We start from the raw sequence: 19,899 nt of genomic DNA, 5'->3' as shown, positions 1-19,899 counted from the left end.
GAGCAGATGGCACAATGGTTAAAATGGCTAGTCTAACACTGGTCCTTATTGTTACAGAGTGTGAAGCTGGATGAACACAGCAGGCCAAGCAGCATCTCAGGAGCTCCTGAGATGCTGCTTGGCCTGCTGTGTTCATCCAGCTTCACACTTTATTATCTTGGATTCTCCAGCATCTGCAGTTCCCATTATCACTTATTGTTACAGAGTAAGCTTTTATCGAAAGTGCACAAGACTTATTCCTTCTTGCCTGAGGTAAATGCCACTGATTATAAAGCAGTTAAAAGGGCTATCTGAAGTTAGAACCGGAGGTGTACTGTCAGAAGTTCTGCATCTTCGGGAAGTGACCAGCCATACCTGGGATTTCAAAGGGTTAAGGTGCTTGCCTTTGAAGTTTTGGTAAAGGCACTTAAAATAGAAGCCACTTAAGAGAAAACTCTAATAATAAACTACAGCAAAACTAGTGGGATTTAACAGGCACATATATACTTGTTCAGAGAATGAGAATCAGTCAGAATATATTGCAATAAGTCGAACTTTAATTGTGAATCCCTACAAATAAAGTCCTGAGATTGTAGCCAGGAATATACTGAGGCAGGCTCATGAGAAGTTGCATCTGAGTTCTCTGTGACTTTTTTCCCCATTGTTTTAGAAGCTGTGAGAACCTCCAGCCCTCCCCATACACATTCCACACCTGCACTCTGTCCCTAAACATGCACTCCGTCCCGAAACATTGCATATTCCCACCTATACATCATAAGCTTGTCAGGGCCACTTGATCAGTTTCCACAATAGGGACATTTCAAGAGTCACATGGAGATGAAAGAAATACACTTCTAACAATCTGATACTTCTCTCTCTCTGGTACACTTGAAAAATGAAAAACAAACTCTTACAGTTGACATCCACTTGAAACTTTTTAAGTCAAATTTAAAATGTCAAATGGTTAATCTCATGCAAAAGTCCATTCAATCCCCACATCAAAAGGCAGCAAATCCTTTAATAGCCTCTTCAAATGATCAAACTGTGAGCTCACAAACCCTGACGTAATGATAGCTCTCAAAACTTGGTCAAGCATTCTAAACGATATAAATGATAATGCGATAAATGTCAATGAAGACTTTTATCGAAGCTGAATGACAGATCATTTTCCCAGGTTACAACAGAAGGCTTTTATTCAAAGCAATTCAGCAAAATGTCTTCACGCTCACTGGCAGCATAAGACAGCTTTCATTTATGTTTAAAGAATAGGGAATTAAACAGAATTCAGACACTTAACCAGGCTTTATCTGCTCTTCAAGACTGTTTAAATCTACTTCATCATTTTGTGGGTGATACGCAATTCATTAGGTGCTCTTGTGGTATAGTGGTTGTGCCCCTACCTCTGCACTGGGAGGGCACCATTCAAACACCACATGCTCAAGAGATGTGTAATAACATTGCTGAACAGGTTGATTAGAAAAATAGGTTAAATAATTTAAAAGTTCATGCTTTTGGATAGCCGAAATGGGATGTATGTTAAGTCAGTACTAGGTTATTGCGTTTGGGTTTCAGCCTGTGTGAATCACACCCTGTTGTCTTCCCTCTGTTGGCAAATAGTGGATGCCAAAAATGCGAACAGAACTTCTGCATCCACATCTCACTTAATATTTTTTAAGAGAATCTTCCTGACTCTGCAAAAAATTACCCTGGTTTTTCTTGTGTTTATTATGATATACATGCGCACACACAAAATAATTAATTGCATCATGGAAGCTAAAACCTACAACTAGTTGCTCGATTTAGCTCTCTGATGAAGGGTCTAGGCCCGAAACGTCAGCTTTTGTGCTCCTGAGATGCTGCTTGGCCTGCTGTGTTCATCCAGCCTCACATTTTGTTGTCTTGGATTCTCCAGCATCTGCAGTTCCCATTATCTCTGCTTGATTTACCTTATGTTTTATCATAAAATATATTTTTCAGATTTGTAGCGAATATTGTAATATTGAGTTGACAGAAATAATAATCCTTAGAAGAAATGCATTAATTGATCACAAAATCCTCGCCAGTCATACAACAACCAAATTCTCGACTCTCAATATGTAAACATAACCTTCAATGTTTCATTGATAGTTAGCTTGTGAAATATTATGTCATAGTTTACGATTCAAAATTCGAGTTGTACTCTCACAGCTGAAAGCAACCATAGCGACGTTCAAACTAACCAATTTTGGGAACAGAGTGCGCCTTTGTGAATTTTATTTCTCTTGGAAAATGCAAATTAAAACAATAATATTTTTTCTGATACTTTTCTTTTTTTAAACTGTACGATTTTGCCTATTACAATAAATTATTAAGAACAATCTTGCCGAGAAGCAATTCATTTGTAAAGGCGTACTTTGATCAATCCATTCTTTTGTTATCACTGGAGAGTAGACTATAGCCACTAAGCTATATACATTGATCCTTTAAGTGGTGTTGAAAGCTTAGTCAAAATGTGAACTAATCATCAATTTGGACTCTAGTTAGAGCTGTGAATTTTTAACATGTTATCTTTATATAATTTATCATTCGTGACATTTTAGCAACAAAGGTTTAGGAGCTACATCATGTACTGTAATAAAATTTTAGACAGTTAAAAATCGCTATAATTTCATTCTAATGCGTTATAGATTACACATAATGTCATTTAGTCTAAGGTGACCCTTTCTAATTTTCAGCAGCTGTTCGGCCTAGGAGTAAGTTAATGATTAAATATATACTAGGATTATTCAATATGATTTATCATCTAAATGCTTTCCTATGATATATAGACAAAATCATCTGTCTTAGAATCACTGAAAGCTTTTAAATGTGCAATGTCTCTCAAACTAGCTCTATAATTAATGTTCTGTGTCATTAGTAGTCTGCTAACTAATCTAAATAAATTAGAAACATTATTAAATTTACCAGTGGTCAAACTGTATTATTCAATTTATGTCTGTAAATAATGTGCTCTCAACAGAAGCTGACTGTGCCTTCATCACACTTACTGAAATTCATTCTTCTTATAATTGCTATTACTAAAGATAAATCCCATTGGGTATGCATACCCAACTTGGGATCTTTGTCACCATGCCTCATGGGCATATATGTAATATTTGGCATGCAAAGAGTAATCCTGACTTATTTGAAATCTACTGTTGTAATGGAGATAGAGGCTGTGAAATTAACTTCAAGTTTATCCCCAAACACATGGCAAATTTTGCTCAAGGCACAAACAAATGCCACTAACCTCAAATGAGCACAAACAGCTCAAAGGCGGCGACTTACACATTGTGAAGTAAGCAGTAGTCGAGTTAAATTATATTTTGTTTACTCTAATTAATGAGACAAATTAGGTTTATTAATTTCAGATCCCAGCTTTCAACAACTGACATTATAGACAAAAAAAGGCTGACAGTTATATAGCACCTTTAACATGATAAAACTTAAAAAAGGTGCTTCACAGGTCAGACAACTGACATTAAGCCAAAGAAGTAGGTTTTAGGAGATATGACCAAAGTCAAGGATATAGATTTTAAGGAGCATCTTGAGGATGACAGGTTGAGAGGCAGAGAGCTTAAGTGAGGGAATTCTAGATTGTAGGCTGAGTTGAAAGCATGTTGAAAGTCGATGGTGGAGTGAAGGAAGTGTGGGATGTGCATGATAACCATTTTGAAGAAATCGAGAGTTGTCAGAGATTATAGAGTTAGAGAAGATCAGAGAAAGAGGAAGAGGTGACATGAGAGAGGGATGTGAATACAAGAATAAGAATTTTAATTTGAATTTCAACTGGCCTGGGAATCAATATAAGTCAGCAAGTTCAAGAGTGCTAGGTGAATAAGTCTTGAAGTGAGTCGGGATATGTGGATGGTAAAGGGACAAAATTATTCTGAGAATAAAATGGTATTGAAGGTAAGAACAATTATAAAATCCCTACAGTGGCTATTCAGCCCATCAGATTAACACCAACCCTCTGAAGAGCATTCCACACAGACCGAATCCCGAACCTTATCCCTGTAACCATGCATTTCCCATGGCTAATCCACCTACCCTGCACATCTTTGGACCGCAGGAGCTTTTGCAAGTATTCAAGAAAAGGTGAGAGTAGCTAAAATAATTGTCTGTCTCTTAGAAAAAGAAATACCCAAGTGGCACCAAGAATCCACTTCCAACCCACTCTCTTTTCTTACAGATCCGATTTTCAATGATTGGAGAAAGAGGTGGTGTACGACACATAAATTGGGAAACCTGAACTTCACAGGTCCATTTGAACTCAGTTCCAAGTTCAAACAGACCCCAATTTCACTTGAGTAAAGGTCTCATCGTGTAGTGTGGCTGTTAAATTTTTTTAAAGGGTAGATATAAATGCTTGTAAAGAGCAGATACATTTTGTGGAACTGTCAAGCTGTTGAGTTATTTAAACATTCTGCCCTTTAACCGTTGAATAAACAGCTTGCTATGTCTGTAAGTTTGGAATAATCTGTTTCAAGAGATTTTTGTTGAAATATGTATGTGCAAACAAACTGAATGTCGGGGTAAACCCTACTGGAAGCATAATTCAATGAAACTACTCAGAACATGGCCCAAAGAACCAAGGTGGACTTTTTAAAATCAGCATGCTGTTGGCACACAGCAGCTTCAGTAGCTGCCTTCTAGCTACATCTGGAGTGATGGGCCCAAATTTGCTCTTTCCCAAAATAGCGGTCCCATCATTTGGGGCACTTTTCTCTCCCCAGGGTGGCTGACATTCAGCCCATTGAGTCTGCTCCACCTTTCAATCATGGCTGATAAGTTTCTCAACCCCATTTAGTCCATAAGACTATAAGATATAGGAGTGGAAGTAAGGCCATTTGGCCAATTGAGTCCACTCTGCCATTTAATCATGGCTGATGGGCATTTCAACTCCACTTCCCTGCACTCTCCTTGTAGCCCTTAATTTCTTGTGAGATCAAGAATTTATCAATCTCTGCCTTGAAGACATTTAACGTGTAGCCTCCACTGCACTCCGTGGTAATGAATTCCACAGGCCCATTACTCTCTGGCTGAAGTGTCTCCTCATTTCCGTTTTAAATTTACCCCCTCTAATTTTAAGGCTGTGCCCATGGGTCCTAGTCTCCCGACCTAACAGAAACAACTTCCCAGCATCCACCCTTTCTAAGTCATACATTATCTTGTAAGTTTCTATTAGATCTCCCCTCAACCTTCTAAACTCTAATGAGTATAATCCCAGGATCCTTAGCCGTTCATCATACGTTAAACCTACCGTTCCAGGGATCATCCGTGTGAATCTCTGCTGGACACGCTCCAGTGCCAGTATGTCCTTCCTGAGGTGTGGGGTCCAAAATTGGACACAGTATTCTAAATGGGGCCTAACTAACTAGAGCTTTATAAAGTCTCAGAAGCACATCGCTGCTTTTATATTTCAACCTCTTGAGATAAACGACAACATTACATTCACTTTCTTAATCACAGACTCTACCTGCAAGTTAACCTTTAGAGAATCCTGGACCAACATTCCCAGATTCCTTTAATTTCTGCTTTATGAATTTTCTCACCATTTAGAAAATAGTCCATGCCTGTATTCTTTTTTCCAAAGTGCAAGGCCTCGCATTTGCTTACGTTGAATTTCATCAGCCATTTCCTGGACCACTCTCCTAAACTGTCTAAATCTTTCTGCAGCCTCCCCACATCCTCTATGCTACCTGCCTGTCCACCTATCTTCGTATCATCAGCAAACTTCGCCAGAATGCCCCCAGTCCCTGCATCCAGATCATTAATCTATAAAGTGAACAGCTGCGGCCCCAACACTGAACCCTGCGGGACACGACTTGTCACTGGGTGCCATTCCAAAAAAGAGCCTTTTATCCCAACTCTCTGCCTTCTATCAGACAGCTAATCCTCAATCCAAGCTAATAGCTCACCTCGAACACCATGGGCCCTCACCTTACTTAGCAGCCTCCCATGAGGCACCTTATCAAAGGCCTTTTGGAAGTCTAGATAGATAACATCCACTGGGTTTCCCTGGTCTAACCTACTTGTTACCTCTTCAAAGAATTCTAACAGGTTTGTCAGGCACGACCTCCCCTTACTAAATCCATACGGACTTGTTCTAATCCGACCCTGCACTTCCAAGAATTTAGAAATCTCATCCTTAACAATGGATTCTAGAATTTTACCAACAACTGAGGTTAGGCTATTTGGCCTATAATTTTCCATCTTTTGTCTTGATCCTTTCTTAAACAAGGGGGTTACAACAGCAATTTTCCAATCATCTGGGGCTTTCCTAGACTTCAGTGACATTTGAAAGATCATAACCAAAGCCTCCACTATTTCCTCAGCCACCTCCCTCAGAACTCTAGGATGTAGCCCATCGGGGCCAGGAGATTTATTGATTTTTAGACCTTTTAGCTTTTCTAGCACTTTCTCTTTCTCTTTTGTAATGCCTACCATACTCAACTCTGCCCCCTGACTCTCCTTAATTGTTGGCATACTACTCATGTCTTCCACTGTAAATCTCCGCTGGACACGCTCCAGCCCCATTTTCCTGCCTTCTACCTGTAACCCTTGATCCCCTTGACAATCAGTAACCTATCTGTCTCCATCTTAAATATTGCCAATGACCAGGCCTCCACATCCTTCTGTGGCAGTACATTCCATTGATTCACCACTCTCTGGCCGAAGACGTTTCTCCTTATCTCTGTTCTAAAAGGTCTTCCCTTTACTCTAAGGCTGTGCCCTCGAGTCCCAGTCTCACCTACCAATGAAAATGTCTTCTCAACATCCACTCTGTCCAGGCAATTCGGTATTCTGCATGTTTCAATTAGATCCCCCCTTATACTTCTAAACTTCAATGAGCATAGACCCAGGGTTCCCAAATGTTCCTCATATGTTAAGCTTTTCATTCCTGGGACCATTCTCATGAGCCTCCTCTGAATCCGCTCCAGGGCCAGTACACCTTTCCTGAGATATGGGGCCAAAACTGCACACAATACGCCAATTGTGTCCTGACCAGAGTCTTATGGAGCCTCAGAAGGACATCCCTGCTTTTACATTCAAGTCCTCTCAAAATAAATGCCAAAGTTGCATTTGCCTTCCTAACTACTGAGTCAACCAGCAAGTTTATTTTGAGAGAATCCTGGGCTAGAACTCCCAAGTCTCTTTGCACTTCAGACTTCTGAATTTTTCACCCCATTTAGAAAACAGTTCATGCTTTTATTCTTCTTACCAAAGTGCATGACCTCACACTTTCTCATGTTGTACTCCATCTGCCACTTCTTTGCCAACACTCCTAACCTGTCCAAAACCTTCTGCAGCCTCCCTGTATCCTCAATACTACTTGTCCCTCCACCTATCTTTATATCATCTGCAAAATTAGCCAGAATGCCCTTAGTTCCTTTATCTAGACCATTAATGTATAAAGTGAAAAGTTATAGTTCCAACATGGACCCTTGTCAAACACCACTTGTTACCGGCTGCCATCCTGAGAAAGACCCTTTTATTCCCACTCTCTGCTTTCTGCCAGACAGCCAATCTTCTATTCATGCTAGTGCCTTGCCTCTCACCCATGACCGCCATCTTACTCAGCAATCTCCTGTGCAGCACCTTGTCAAATACTCCATGCCCTACTTAGCATTGGGAAGCAGCAGGGACATAGTGGCAATGTCACCTGACTAGTAAGGAGAATTCTAGGTCATTGTTTGGGCATTGGTCGTGCAGTGGCAGAGTCTCTATCTCAGGGCCAGTTGGGCTGGGTTCAAGTCTCAGCTGCTCCAGAGATGTGTCAAAACATATCTGAACAGATTGATTAAAAAATTTCTACTTGGAGTCTTCTTGCAACACTTTGTTCATTTGATGCAATAATGAGTTGCACCAGGAAAATCACTATCAAAGAAATTGGATTATTCTAAAGGTTCAAATATACTTGGGCCCAATGTCCTTCAGGGAAACACTCAGCAATTCATACCTGGTCCTAAAACTAGAATGATTTATCTTACTCCAACTTGCAGAAACCAATACTAGTTTTAATCTGCTCTTCTGAGGAGTCAACAATCACTTTTCTCAGATCGACTGTGGCTTTTAAATATGTTGATTGCATTCAATACAGCCACAAAACCCCAAAGTGCAATTCTCACTGTATCCTGATCTAAGAGACCAATTTGGATTTTCCAACTGAAGAGAACAGGAAAAGGACCAAGTACCAGAACAGGAATAGAAAGGTCAACCTTTTGGTTTTTCTGTGGGACCATGAAGAATAGGAACCCTCTGGCCTCACAAGGCAAGTTTAGACTTTATTGGAGTTTTCTGAGAGCTGACTGTCACCCTCTGGTAGCTAGGTGCTGTTTCCTGACTATTGCAAGCAGGAAACTGGCCAGTGTCACTGCTATTGAGGCTAAGGAATTAAGAGTACCCGTGTTTCACACTGCCGAGCTCGGCAAGTGTTTGCTTTGCATCAAGCCCAACAATTTTCTGTTCCTGGTTAATATTGGGGCATTTATGGCTCTAAATGCCCTTAAGACAAAGAGAAATGGTAAAGAAGTGTCTTGTCAGTGTGGTGCACAACCTAAGAATAAATAGATTAAGCTGTTGAAGTAGATAATAAGTGTAGAACAATGTGATAATTAGATATTTTATAATAGACAAGAGGTCAAGGGAAATGTAGAGTAGGAAACTTGACTGAAAACTAAGACTTATTTGGATTAATGACCTCATTTTCATTCATAATATTCCATTTTCCTATTCTTGCATTTTAAAGGTACTGCCTTACCTCAAGTCCTTTGACCAGTCGGTTTGCTAGTTCAATTGTCCTGTTGGTTCGACTTACTTCATCTTGACATCGTATCTTCTCTGCTGTAGCTTTTTCAAAACTGGCAGTGAGTTTGCATAGGTTAGCATCTAGATCCTATGTACAAAGAAAGAAGTATTTTCAAGTTTTTGCTTGCAGAACTGTATTCAATTTATTGTTGAAACAATAATTGCAAGCTTGCATTTATGTCTAAGGACATTTAAATTTTTGTTTGTATTTTATGAGGATGAAGAAGGAGGATTTAAACAAAGGAAAATAAGATGTTAAAAAAATTCATAAGCTCTTTTGACTGAATGGAGAAAATCATATCACTAATCTCATGAATTACAGTAATTTAAGTTCAAATAGAAAACCAAAGTAAACAGAAATTAGAACCCAAAGCAGTCAGTATTTTGTCCCTCACATAATGCAGCAGTCATTCTAATTATTCGTGCTTCATTAGACAATTGCAATTTTTCAAAATTTACAGAGCAGGAGAAATTGCGCTAAGTGGCTTTTCCTACCTCAAAGAGATTGAGGATTGCTGACAAGTGTTCTGTTGTTCCAAACAACAACATTGTTACATAACACAAGTAATAAACCTGCAAGTGCATTTTATCAATCAAATGATCATTGCCTACTTTAATCATTACATTAGCGAAGTGCTAAGAAAAAATACTGTGATTAAGATTTAAGCAAAAAAAATCCAAACGTATTAGCTTTAATATTAATGCTCATCTAGTGATGTGTATGAGAAGGTGGAGTGTATAGAGGCTCTGCAACATAAACATTTTAAACAGAGAATGTGACTCCAACATGCCATCTGTGCAACTGCCATGATTTTTCTTGCCCTCAGGAGGCAGGCTTAATAGTGTACTTAAGTGGTCCCCGCAAAGCAATTAGGAATTTGATTTAAATTTAACAACTGTAGTCGAGTTCTGAAGGGTCAGCAGAACTGATAATAAAAGGGAGAGATAATGGGGACTTCAGACGCTGGAGAATCCAAGATAACAAAGTGTGAAGCTGGATGAACACAGCAGGCCCAGCAGCATCTCAGGAGTGCTCCTGAGATGCTGCTTGGCCTACTGTGTTCATCCAGCTTCACACTTTGTTATCTCTGATAATAAAAGGGAAGCAGGAGTTGACAGTTCATTGTCTCCCTTCACACATCCACCTTCCGCAAACTCCTTATCCACCCCACCCCAAATCAAGGAAGCCTGGAAACCTTCAACTCTTTCTATGTCAATCACTACCACTGTCTAACCCCGCTGTAATTGGTAACATCACCAGCCTCCAATGTACCAACCTCCAGCTCTCTCTCTAGATTGTTGTCTCCCCCTCGAGAGGAGTCATCTGAAGAATAGCTCCAACTTACCAAGTAATATCAAATAGAATCTCTCTTAGCTGGGTAATGTTGAGAAAAATTAGCGGTCAAAACTGTACACATGGGTATAAGTGGCTTTCTCGAGTTGAAAACAAATTTGTTAGTGATCAGATACTGTTGAATCAAAGAAGCAATGTGATCTGTGTTTGACAAATACTGAGGACAGCGAAAAAGATTATGAAAACAGACCAGGGATAAAACCATATAGAGAAAATTTTTGAAAAGAAAGACAACATACTTTCTATGATTCTGTGAAAAGCAGAGTAACTCGAGGAAACAAAGAAAAGCTTCACATTCAAATATCTTGAAATCAAATATTTCCTGACTGTACTAAACTTTTATCTTGCATTTTATATTAATAAACAAAATCATACAAGGTGTTAAAACCAAGTAATAAGAAGCAATTATCTATGAAAAAGGCATCAGTTCTCTGACCAGAGACCAAATAGGCTGAGTTCAGTGGGAGTAGTGAAATATGTGCTACTATAAAGTACAATAAGACGTCTAGGCATTTAGTTATTCTAATGGCTTGAATGATCACCTTTTATCACAATAACAGGATGCAAAATATTGCAGATGCTGAATACCTTAAATCACAAATATCCTTGTTAAAAGATTGCCCATGCATTCAGTGCTGATCAGAAAAATGTGTGTAATATAACTGCATACCTTTATAACAGTCAAACACTTAACTCCTCTGAGTACCTTTGGAAAACTGTACACACAGGCTATGGTTTTCATTTAGTTACACAATGATCAAAATCCTGCTGCCCGGAAGTAGTCTGAAATGAAATCAACTATTGACATTCACTTCTTTATGATTTCAACGTGATTAGTGTTTTTTTTTGTAGTGGTGAGCTCTATCTTACTGGCAAGAGTCAATTTCAGCTTTCCAGGGTAGCTGAAGAACTTGTACTATAGGGTATAGAGCTGGATGAACACAGCAGGCCAAGCAGCGTCAGAGGAGCAGGAAGGCTGACGTTTCAGGCCTAGACCCTTCTTCAGAAAATCTTTTTCCGGAGGGAGGAGGGTAACTTCTTCAAGGTAGGCATCCTTAGAAGAGGCTTCGCAGTGGGGTTAAAATCGTTTCAGAGATAGTAGGAACTGCAGATGCTGGAGAATTTGAGATAACAAGGTGTAGAACTGGATGAACACAGCAGGCCAAGTAGCATCAGAAGAGCAGGAAGGCTGATGTTTCGAGCCTAGACCCTTTTCCAGAAAATGTACTATAGGCTGTGGTGCATCAGGAATGGGTTTGATGTGGGCAGTGGTTTAAATTTATGTACTGTTTTGTTTTAACTTAATCTTAAGGCTTAATCGAAATAGGAGTTTCATTAACACTGGAACTATTTTTTAACCATTGCTCCCCACTCTTCATCTGACACTGCTGTGGTAAGGTACTCCAGTATTGATGCTCCATGTCAAAAATTCTGTGCTCAGGAGCTGAAGCCAGAGCAAATGCAAGTAGTGGGTGCAGATCTTGCTCCCTTACAGAAAAGGAAAAATCAATACCAAAAGTCAAAATTACTTTCTGTTAATTAGACACTCTAGTTACATAAAGAGGAAAACATCTATGACTCAGCAGTACCTGACCTAATTTAGTCACCAAGGCTTTAATGGTAAAACTGAAAAGCTGTGATTATGTGTGGAGACTACACACTGTGAAGATGTATCATAATTATACCTATAGATGCATTCCTTAGATAATCAACAGACATGCTCACTGTTTCATCAGTATTACTAACTGCAGATTCAGAATCACTGTCCATCAGTATTATACACATGCTCTGTTCTTTTGCCAACATCTGTTCATATTAAAAAGTCATCAAAAGTCTTGATTTCCAGACGGTACTATACCTCTTTAGAGATTCAACTGAAATGTTATCTAACATTCAAAATTGTTTCTATTGCTATCATCTAATAAGATGGAAATATATTTTTCAGTTGAATGCTTGCCTTCTTGAAACACCTTTTGGGAAACTGTGTGCATAAAACACATGATTTTCAATCTATTTAAAACAATGACCAGGCATCCTGAGGTCTGGAGATATTTCATTGCAAAAAGACTGTAAGGTCCCATCTTGGGCAAAAATAATTCACTTGTTGGTTTCATTTCTTTCTCTAATTTTAACTCCAGTACTTCTTTGACAATCTTCAACTCAGTCAAGGTTTTCACTAAAATAATTACTGTGATGTTTGTGGTTTCTCAGTACCTTTAATATGGCTTTTTTCTTTACTGGTATTTTCAAATTAGTCTTATTCTACTCTTAGATCCTATTTTCAGTCCCAATTCCTTCTTTTCCTGTTCTCCTCATTGTCTAGGGTGAAGGAAAAATGTTCTTTTTTTCAAGCATCATGAAACTGAATGAATTCCAGAACATAATAATGTAAATTGGATATAATCTATGGAAGGAATGGATTTGATTGATCAAATTTTGTTGTTTTCACAAGAATATACTTTTTTAAAAACTAATATGTTCAGTTATGTATTTTGTGCTTTCACCTTGATCATGTAAAGTGCAAATCAATTCATGTTTCTTTCACAATTGTATGTTACTCACTACAAGTACAATTAATAATTACCATTGTCATTAACTACCAAATGTACGTCCTTGGGAATTTTCAGTTTTCAGCACCCCTGAGTGCACCATGCCTGAAGGGCTTTAGGCAGGGACCTTTCCCTCATTTGAAGCAGTTGTCTCAAGTTTTAGTAGGTTCCTGGCATATTGCTTGTTACTGAAAAAGCTAAATTTGTTGCTCTTAAGTACTCACTGAAAGTTTCTTCCTGATGGCTTCCAACTTTTCAGTAGCTGTCGCTAACTCGGCATTTGCTTGGGTTAGAGCCTGGCGCTTCGGGTCCACATCACAGTACACCTAGTAGTGACAAGAAAATGCAATTAATAACTTCATCAAAATTTTTTATTACAGCATGAGCAATTTTGCTCAGTTGTTTTTAAAAACATTTCTTGCCAACTCCTAATCAGCAATGGCACTCTCAAGTAAATGCACTGGATTTGTTTATTTTATACTTTACAGTTTTGGGCAAGAGGAATGCAAATGGTGAAATTCCACATTAGTCTGAAAAAAAAATTTTGCTAATAATTACCTGTGAGTTGGTGAAATTGTGTCCTTGGGTGGAAATGCTGGATTTAAAATAATAGAAAACTAATCAAATTGTGAATTGATTGACATAAATCGAGAAGAGGAGTATAAATAAGAAGTGACTATTAGAAGGCACAGTCCAGCAAGTTACTTAACTGCATTTGAGGCAAATATGTACACCTGACTGCGACTTTGGTTCTGACAAAGCCTAACTGAGATTACACAGTTGTCGACATAAACGTAGTGTGTCAAACTGACCTGTCTGTTATTAGGTCAAGTAAAACATCACACAATTCCAAACCAGCAATAAGAAGAAATTTTGCAGCCTGGTTGCATAAGCAGTTATGATGGTGCACTGATCTTCTAAGTTATTCTGAGAATAGACAAACCAATGAAAAATCACAGCAGTTTTTACTTCCCCTGATTAGCTGCATGAGCCGGACAATCACAGAGAATCAAACGGGGTCAATGCAATTTGCAAAAACGTCAGCAGTGAAATCCTAATATGCAAAAGTTAAAGATAAATAAATAGAATGGGTACAGAAACATGCATTTCAGAAAGATGAATAAAACTCAGAAAGGAAAAGAGAGCAGCAAATCATTAAAGTCCACGTGGAAAGCAATGGCTTAGGAACAGAAAGACCTGAATGATGCACAAAAATAACAATCAGGGTGAAGGTGCAATGTCAGTACGAGAAATAATTCCATTTTACAGGATGTTGACACTACTTGTGAAGAAGACAGGAGTTATTCTAAAAACTATATCTGAACAGGAAATGAGCTAATGAACTGACAAAACAGATATATGAGAAGGATGAGCCACAGAGATGTACAGCACGGAAATGGACCCTAAGGTCCAACATGTCCATGCTGACCAGATATCCAAGATAAAGCAAGTCTGTTTGATCTGACCAGTTTTTTTTTTAAAACCTTCTTTTGAGAGGCTTTCAGGTTTTGACAGTAGTTTTCAGAAGTTATTGTGTTGGGGAATGGGATATTATTTGGTGAGCATTTGACCCATAGCCCTATAAACACTTCCCATTCACATAATCATCTAGGTCCCTTTTAAATGTTGTAATTGTACCAGTCTCCATCACTTCCTTTGGCAGTATATTCCATACATGCACCACCCTCTGTGTAAAAAAGTTGCTTCTCAGGTCCCTGTTAAATCTTTCCCCTCTCACCTTCAACAAATGCCCTTTAGTTTTGGAGTCCCCAACCCAGGAAAAAGAACTTGTCTATTTACACTATCCATGCCCCTCATATTTTATAAACCTCTACAAGGTAACCCCTCAGCCTCCGAAGCTCCAGAGAAAATAGCCCCATTCTATTCAACCCTTCCCGATAGCTCAAACTCTCCAACCCTGGCAACATCCTTGTAAATCCTGTCTGAACCTTTCCTTTAGCATGGAGACCAGAACTGCACACAGTACTCCAAAAGTGGCCTAACCAATGTCCTATACACCCACAACGAGATCACCCACCTCCTATACTCAATGTGCTGACCAATAAAGGCAAGCACACCAAACAATTTCTTCACTATGCTGTCGACCTGGGACTCCACTTTCAAGGAACTTCAAACCTGCACTCCAAAGTCTCTTTGTTCAGCAACACTTAGGATATTACTCTTTATTGTATAAGTCCTGCCCTGATTTGCCTTTCCAAGGTGCAGCACCTCACATTTTTCTAAATTAAACTCCATCCACCACTCCTCGGCCCATTGGCCCATCTGATCAAGATCCTGTTGTAGGCTGAGGTAACTTTCTTCACTGTACACTACACCTGCAATTTTGATGTCATCTGCAAACTGAATAAACATACCTCCTATGTTCACATCCAAATCATTTATAAAAAAAGTCAAAAAGCAATGGACCCAGCACCGATCCTGTGGCACATCATTAGTCTCAGGCCTCCAGTCTTAAAAACAATCCTCCACCACCACCCTCTGTCTGCTATCTTTGAGCCAGTCTTCAATTAATTAATATCTGCCAAGTGCCTGAAGACAGATTCCATGAAACTCCACACAACTAATATTGAACTGATGGATCTGTAGTTACCTGGTTTCTCCTTCTTCCGGAATAATCAAGGTACATTTCACATTTTACATTCCAAAAGCAGAATTTTTGAATAGAGAGCTTTGTAAAATTCTGATGAACAAATCTACAATTTATTCACTTGATAGAACACGATTTTACAGGTTGCCATTGAGACCTTATTAATTTTTTTTAGAACAACTGTGACTACAGCCACTGACTATCTGAACATTTTAATTAGAAGTTTAGAGAACGAAAAAACAAGAATCATTCACATATCAGGCATAAGATAACAAAGTGTGGAGCTGGATGAACACAGCAGGCCAAGCAGCATCTCAGGAGCACAAAAGCTGACGTTTCGGGCCTAGACCCTTCATCCTGAGATGCTGCTTGGCCTGCTGTGTTCATCCAGCTTCACAGTTTGTTATCTTGGATTCTCCAGCATCTGCAGTCCCCATTATCACATATCAGGCATATTCACTTTTCATAATTACAGAACTTAAAATTGATATTTGCTTTATAACACTGAAGCAGTGGAACTATTGTTAGAAACTATATCTCACCTCATAGAATTTGATGATGTTTATTACCCATGCACAGAGACCTGATGCTGCAAATGACTTTGTACGAACCAGATCAGGATTAAATTCTGGATCCTGTAGATAGTGTTCTTTTACTACTTTCAGTGAGTTTTCAGGGATATGTTCTTTATTGTAACTTATCAGAGTTTGAAGGAAATCATCGACCTGACAGATATAGAACAGAACACGACTGTCATTACACTATTGATAAAGGGCTCCAAACTTGTAATTACTTGGCCAACTCACTCTAAAACCAAACTATTATAATATAAATAAACTCAAAATTCTGTGGATATAGGAGTTCTGACACAAAGAAAACACAAAAGTGCTGGAGAAATGCAGCAGTTCTGGCACCATTTGTGGAGACAAAAGCAGTTAACATTTCAAGCCCACTGACTTCTTTGGAAATGAAGTAGGCTGAGAAATGATGGTTCTTATACTATTGACAAATGGGGAGGAGGCGTGGGCGGAGCACATGGCAAGGGTACCAAGAGTGGAAAAAGTAAAGAGAATGCTAATGGTAGGAAAAGAGAGATCTAGGTCACAAGCAGGGGAATAGTGACTGGGAAAAGGGTCTGGTGTTACTGACAGCAAATCAATGCAGACAGGACACCGTGGGTACTGTTCATGCTCTGAAGTTGTTGAATTCAGTGTTGAGTCCTGAAGGGTATAAAATGCCCAGGTGAAAAATGAGGTGTTGTTCCTCCAGCTTACTCTGGGCTTTGCTCCATCACAGACCTGCTGTAGCATTCAAAATGTTAACACAAGCATTTTCCTTATAACATGAAACCTGATGAATTTATTTGCTTGTTTTTTTAAAATAATCTTTAAAATGCCGGACAAAAGCATTTAAAAGTTGCATGTTATTTCTTACCTGTAAATAATCAGCAGAGGAAATGAAACATAACAGGGAATATGATGTAAGTACAGATGAAGTCAATACTCTACAATAAAACATTTCATAATAAAACAAAAATCAGGCCGGGCAGCTCCAGAATGAGAACATTTTTCCAAGTACACAACAAGTTTTAAAGATGCCACAGGCACCAGGGATGCCTGCCAAACCTGGTATCTCAGGTGAGTGATGAGTTGGTCCAGGAATAGCACTTGGTAAGACAGGAAGGAAATTGGATGGGATTCTTGCTGTGAGGGCTCAAATGCTAATTCATGTGTCGAGTTTGGTAAGAGAAGAGAAAACTTGCTAATCCTCATTGCAAGAATCAATCCACAGAACTCAAAGCAATTCAGATTTAGCCAAAAATGCAGTAATATCCGGCTCTTTGAGTTTTTTTAAAAATCATACAACTAGGTTTTCTCCTTTAAATAATTTATCTTCTATCTAATCCATGAAATTCCTCCCTTCAAATTTTCTAAAGAAATGTTTCTGCTAACTCTACGTTTTCCTTCTCTTGTCAAATCTTTCGAATCCAAATTACAACTATGAAGCAACAATTTTTACATAATCAAATTTATTTCACCTTTCCCATGAAGACTTTAGAAGCCTTCCAACTTCTGTCTTTAGGTATTTTGCCTTTCGGAGCTAACAGCACCATAACAGCTGCAGTAACGTTTGTGACTGCCACAGGAGGATTGGGAAAGGTTTTCAACTCTGTCAAATTCATCTACACAGAAACAGCAGAAAAAAGTTACATTTTACAAACATTGTAAATCCAAAAGAGATCAACACTGTGAAGTGACAGCATATAAACTACTGTGTTTGAATACTTTGATTTTCCACAAATGTTATTAATGTTAATGTATTTTTTATTCTTTTTCTCAGGATATGAGTGAAGTTGGCGAAGCTGGATTCATTCATCTCTAAATGCCCTGACAGAAAGGTAGATGATCCTATTTCTGAACTGCTGTATTTCTTACAGTGGAGGCACTTGCAATGGTGTTGAATAGGGAACTCTATGATTCTGATTCCTCAATATTGGCGGAATAATATCTATTATAAACACAATGTACTGCAGATGCTGGAAATCTGAAACAGAAACAGAGCGCTGGGGAAATACAGCAAGTCAGGCAGCAACTGTTGAGAGAAAAACAGGGTTAATGTTTTGAGTCCAGTGACCCTTCATCAAATGCAATTTTTTGAACAATATCTATTACAGTCCCTGTCAGGATGATGAGAAACTTGGCGGGGTGGTTCCTTGACACTGACATCACTATTCTTGAAGATAATAGGCCTCATGCTGAATCCATTTTAAGCTGAATTTTCCAGCAACAAGCAAAAGGTTGGAGGCGTCGTGGAAGCAGTCCCCCAAATTTTGTCCCACTTAATCTGGCGATCATGCCAAAGGATTCCTACACTAAATGACACCCTACACCTAAATGTTCCATAACTCCAAACCCAAACAGTGCAGTAGTGATGAAAATAAAACACCAAAGGACCACACAGATCTGACAACTTTTGTGACTCATCAAATACGTGTCCTCAGATTAAAAGAATGTAATATAGTACTTTAATGCTGCTAAGTCTAACCTTACCTTATTTAGGGTATTCAGCGCAGCAGTAGCCGCCACTAGAGCAGGTTCAGCTTTAATAAGTTTGTCTTCACATTCTTTCTTCTTCAAAGCCACTTCAGACTGTATTGCTGCTACCTAAAAAGAGGAATAACATATTTAATGTTCCTTCAGTTGTGATGCCTTTGTGTAGGACAGCACCAGAGACGGGAAGTTCTTGTTTTGGAATACATTTTTAATTTACTGATACTTGGGCTGCACTTTCTCCTTTCGATCTTCCACTTTGTTTCAAAATCAGTCCTAAAGCTGTGGCATCTTTTTACCTTTGTCTCAATCTTCCTGTGGCATTTGAGACTTTGAGATTTTATATATTTTTTATCACCTACTTTAGATTGCAGATTTTGACATGGATTTTGCATCTGAAGCTAATTATTAACTTGTAAGTATTGCTGTAGCATTTGCTATTTGTTAGAACAGTTTCAGTGCACTACTTTTGAAGCACTATTGGATTTTTATTTGGCTTTGCATATTTTACAATTTAGCACGGTGAAGCATTGTGCTTTATGGTCTGTTAGAAATTTCTAGAACTATTCTTAACTAAGGGGAACACTGATAGATCGAGTTTTTTCTCAGCTTTATTTTGTTTTGGGCAGTTCTGTGAAGGTTTGGATGGAAATGTTTGTTTACAGCAGTGCTTTTGAGAAGGGGAGAACTTAGGAAGACTAGGTTAACTCAGAGTAAAGGATCACTAATCCCAAACCAAAGTATTGGGACAAAATTCTGAAGAGGTTTATTGAAGCCAATTACGGTTGAGGTTTGATGTGTGCGAACTCAAGGAAGAAACTGTGTTTCCAGTCTAGGAGCTAGTATTTCACTCAGCTTTAGCCTATTGAGTATTAGGAAGCTATTTGAGAAATGTAAAAGAGGTGTTTTGGGGTTCTGTGCATGCGTATTTTTGTTTGGAACTTGTAAAGGCATGTCCTTGGATTAGTGGGCTATTGTACTTTTACTATGTTTAAAAAACTTCAGTTTTATTGTGAAAACAACATCAGTGAGAGACCACCTCATGACAACGGAAACAGAACATGATCTATCAAGCCAGGTTTCCAATCTGTAATCTGTCTTCCAAGATAATAAAATGTGAGGCTGGATGAACACAGCAGGCCAAGCAGCATCTCAGGAGCACAAAAGCTGACGTTTCGGGCCTAGACCCTTCATCAGAGATGGGGATGGGGAGAGGGAACTGGAATAAATAGGGAGAGAGGGGGAGGCGGACCGAAGATGGAGAGTAAAGAAGATAGGTGGAGAGAGTATAGGAGGGGAGGTAGGGAGGGGATAGGGCAGTCCAGGGAAGACGGACAGGTCAAGGAGGTGGGATGAGGTTAGTAGGTAGCTGGGGGTGCGGCTTGGGGTGGGAGGAAGGGATGGGTGAGAGGAAGAGCCGGTTAGGGAGGCAGAGACAGGTTGGACTGGTTTTGGGATGCAGTGGGTGCGGGGGAAGAGCTGGGCTGGTTGTGTGGTGCAGTGGGGGGAGGGGACGAACTGGGCTGGTTT

General features: G+C 39.1%; 1 protein-coding gene across 4 annotated transcripts in view; it reads right to left on the bottom strand.

Annotated features, from left to right (window-relative positions):
• Nucleotides 1-19,899, bottom strand: part of LOC125461085 (dynein axonemal heavy chain 11-like) — a 466,228-nt gene that overhangs the window by 140,693 nt on the left and 305,636 nt on the right. For all 4 annotated transcript variants that reach the window (XM_059654665.1, XM_059654655.1, XM_059654658.1 and 1 more), the window contains 5 exons: nt 18,370-18,483; nt 17,358-17,501; nt 15,862-16,044; nt 12,936-13,037; nt 8,762-8,896 (listed from right to left, as the gene is read on the bottom strand). In XM_059654665.1, coding sequence (XP_059510648.1) covers nt 8,762-8,896; nt 12,936-13,037; nt 15,862-16,044; nt 17,358-17,501; nt 18,370-18,483 — 678 coding nt within the window. The remainder of the gene's footprint in view (nt 1-8,761; nt 8,897-12,935; nt 13,038-15,861; nt 16,045-17,357; nt 17,502-18,369; nt 18,484-19,899) is intronic.

This window comes from Stegostoma tigrinum, chromosome 2 (genome assembly GCF_030684315.1).
Source record: "Stegostoma tigrinum isolate sSteTig4 chromosome 2, sSteTig4.hap1, whole genome shotgun sequence".
Classification (NCBI taxonomy): domain Eukaryota; kingdom Metazoa; phylum Chordata; class Chondrichthyes; order Orectolobiformes; family Stegostomatidae; genus Stegostoma; species Stegostoma tigrinum.
This window is presented reverse-complemented; position numbering and strand designations above follow the sequence as displayed.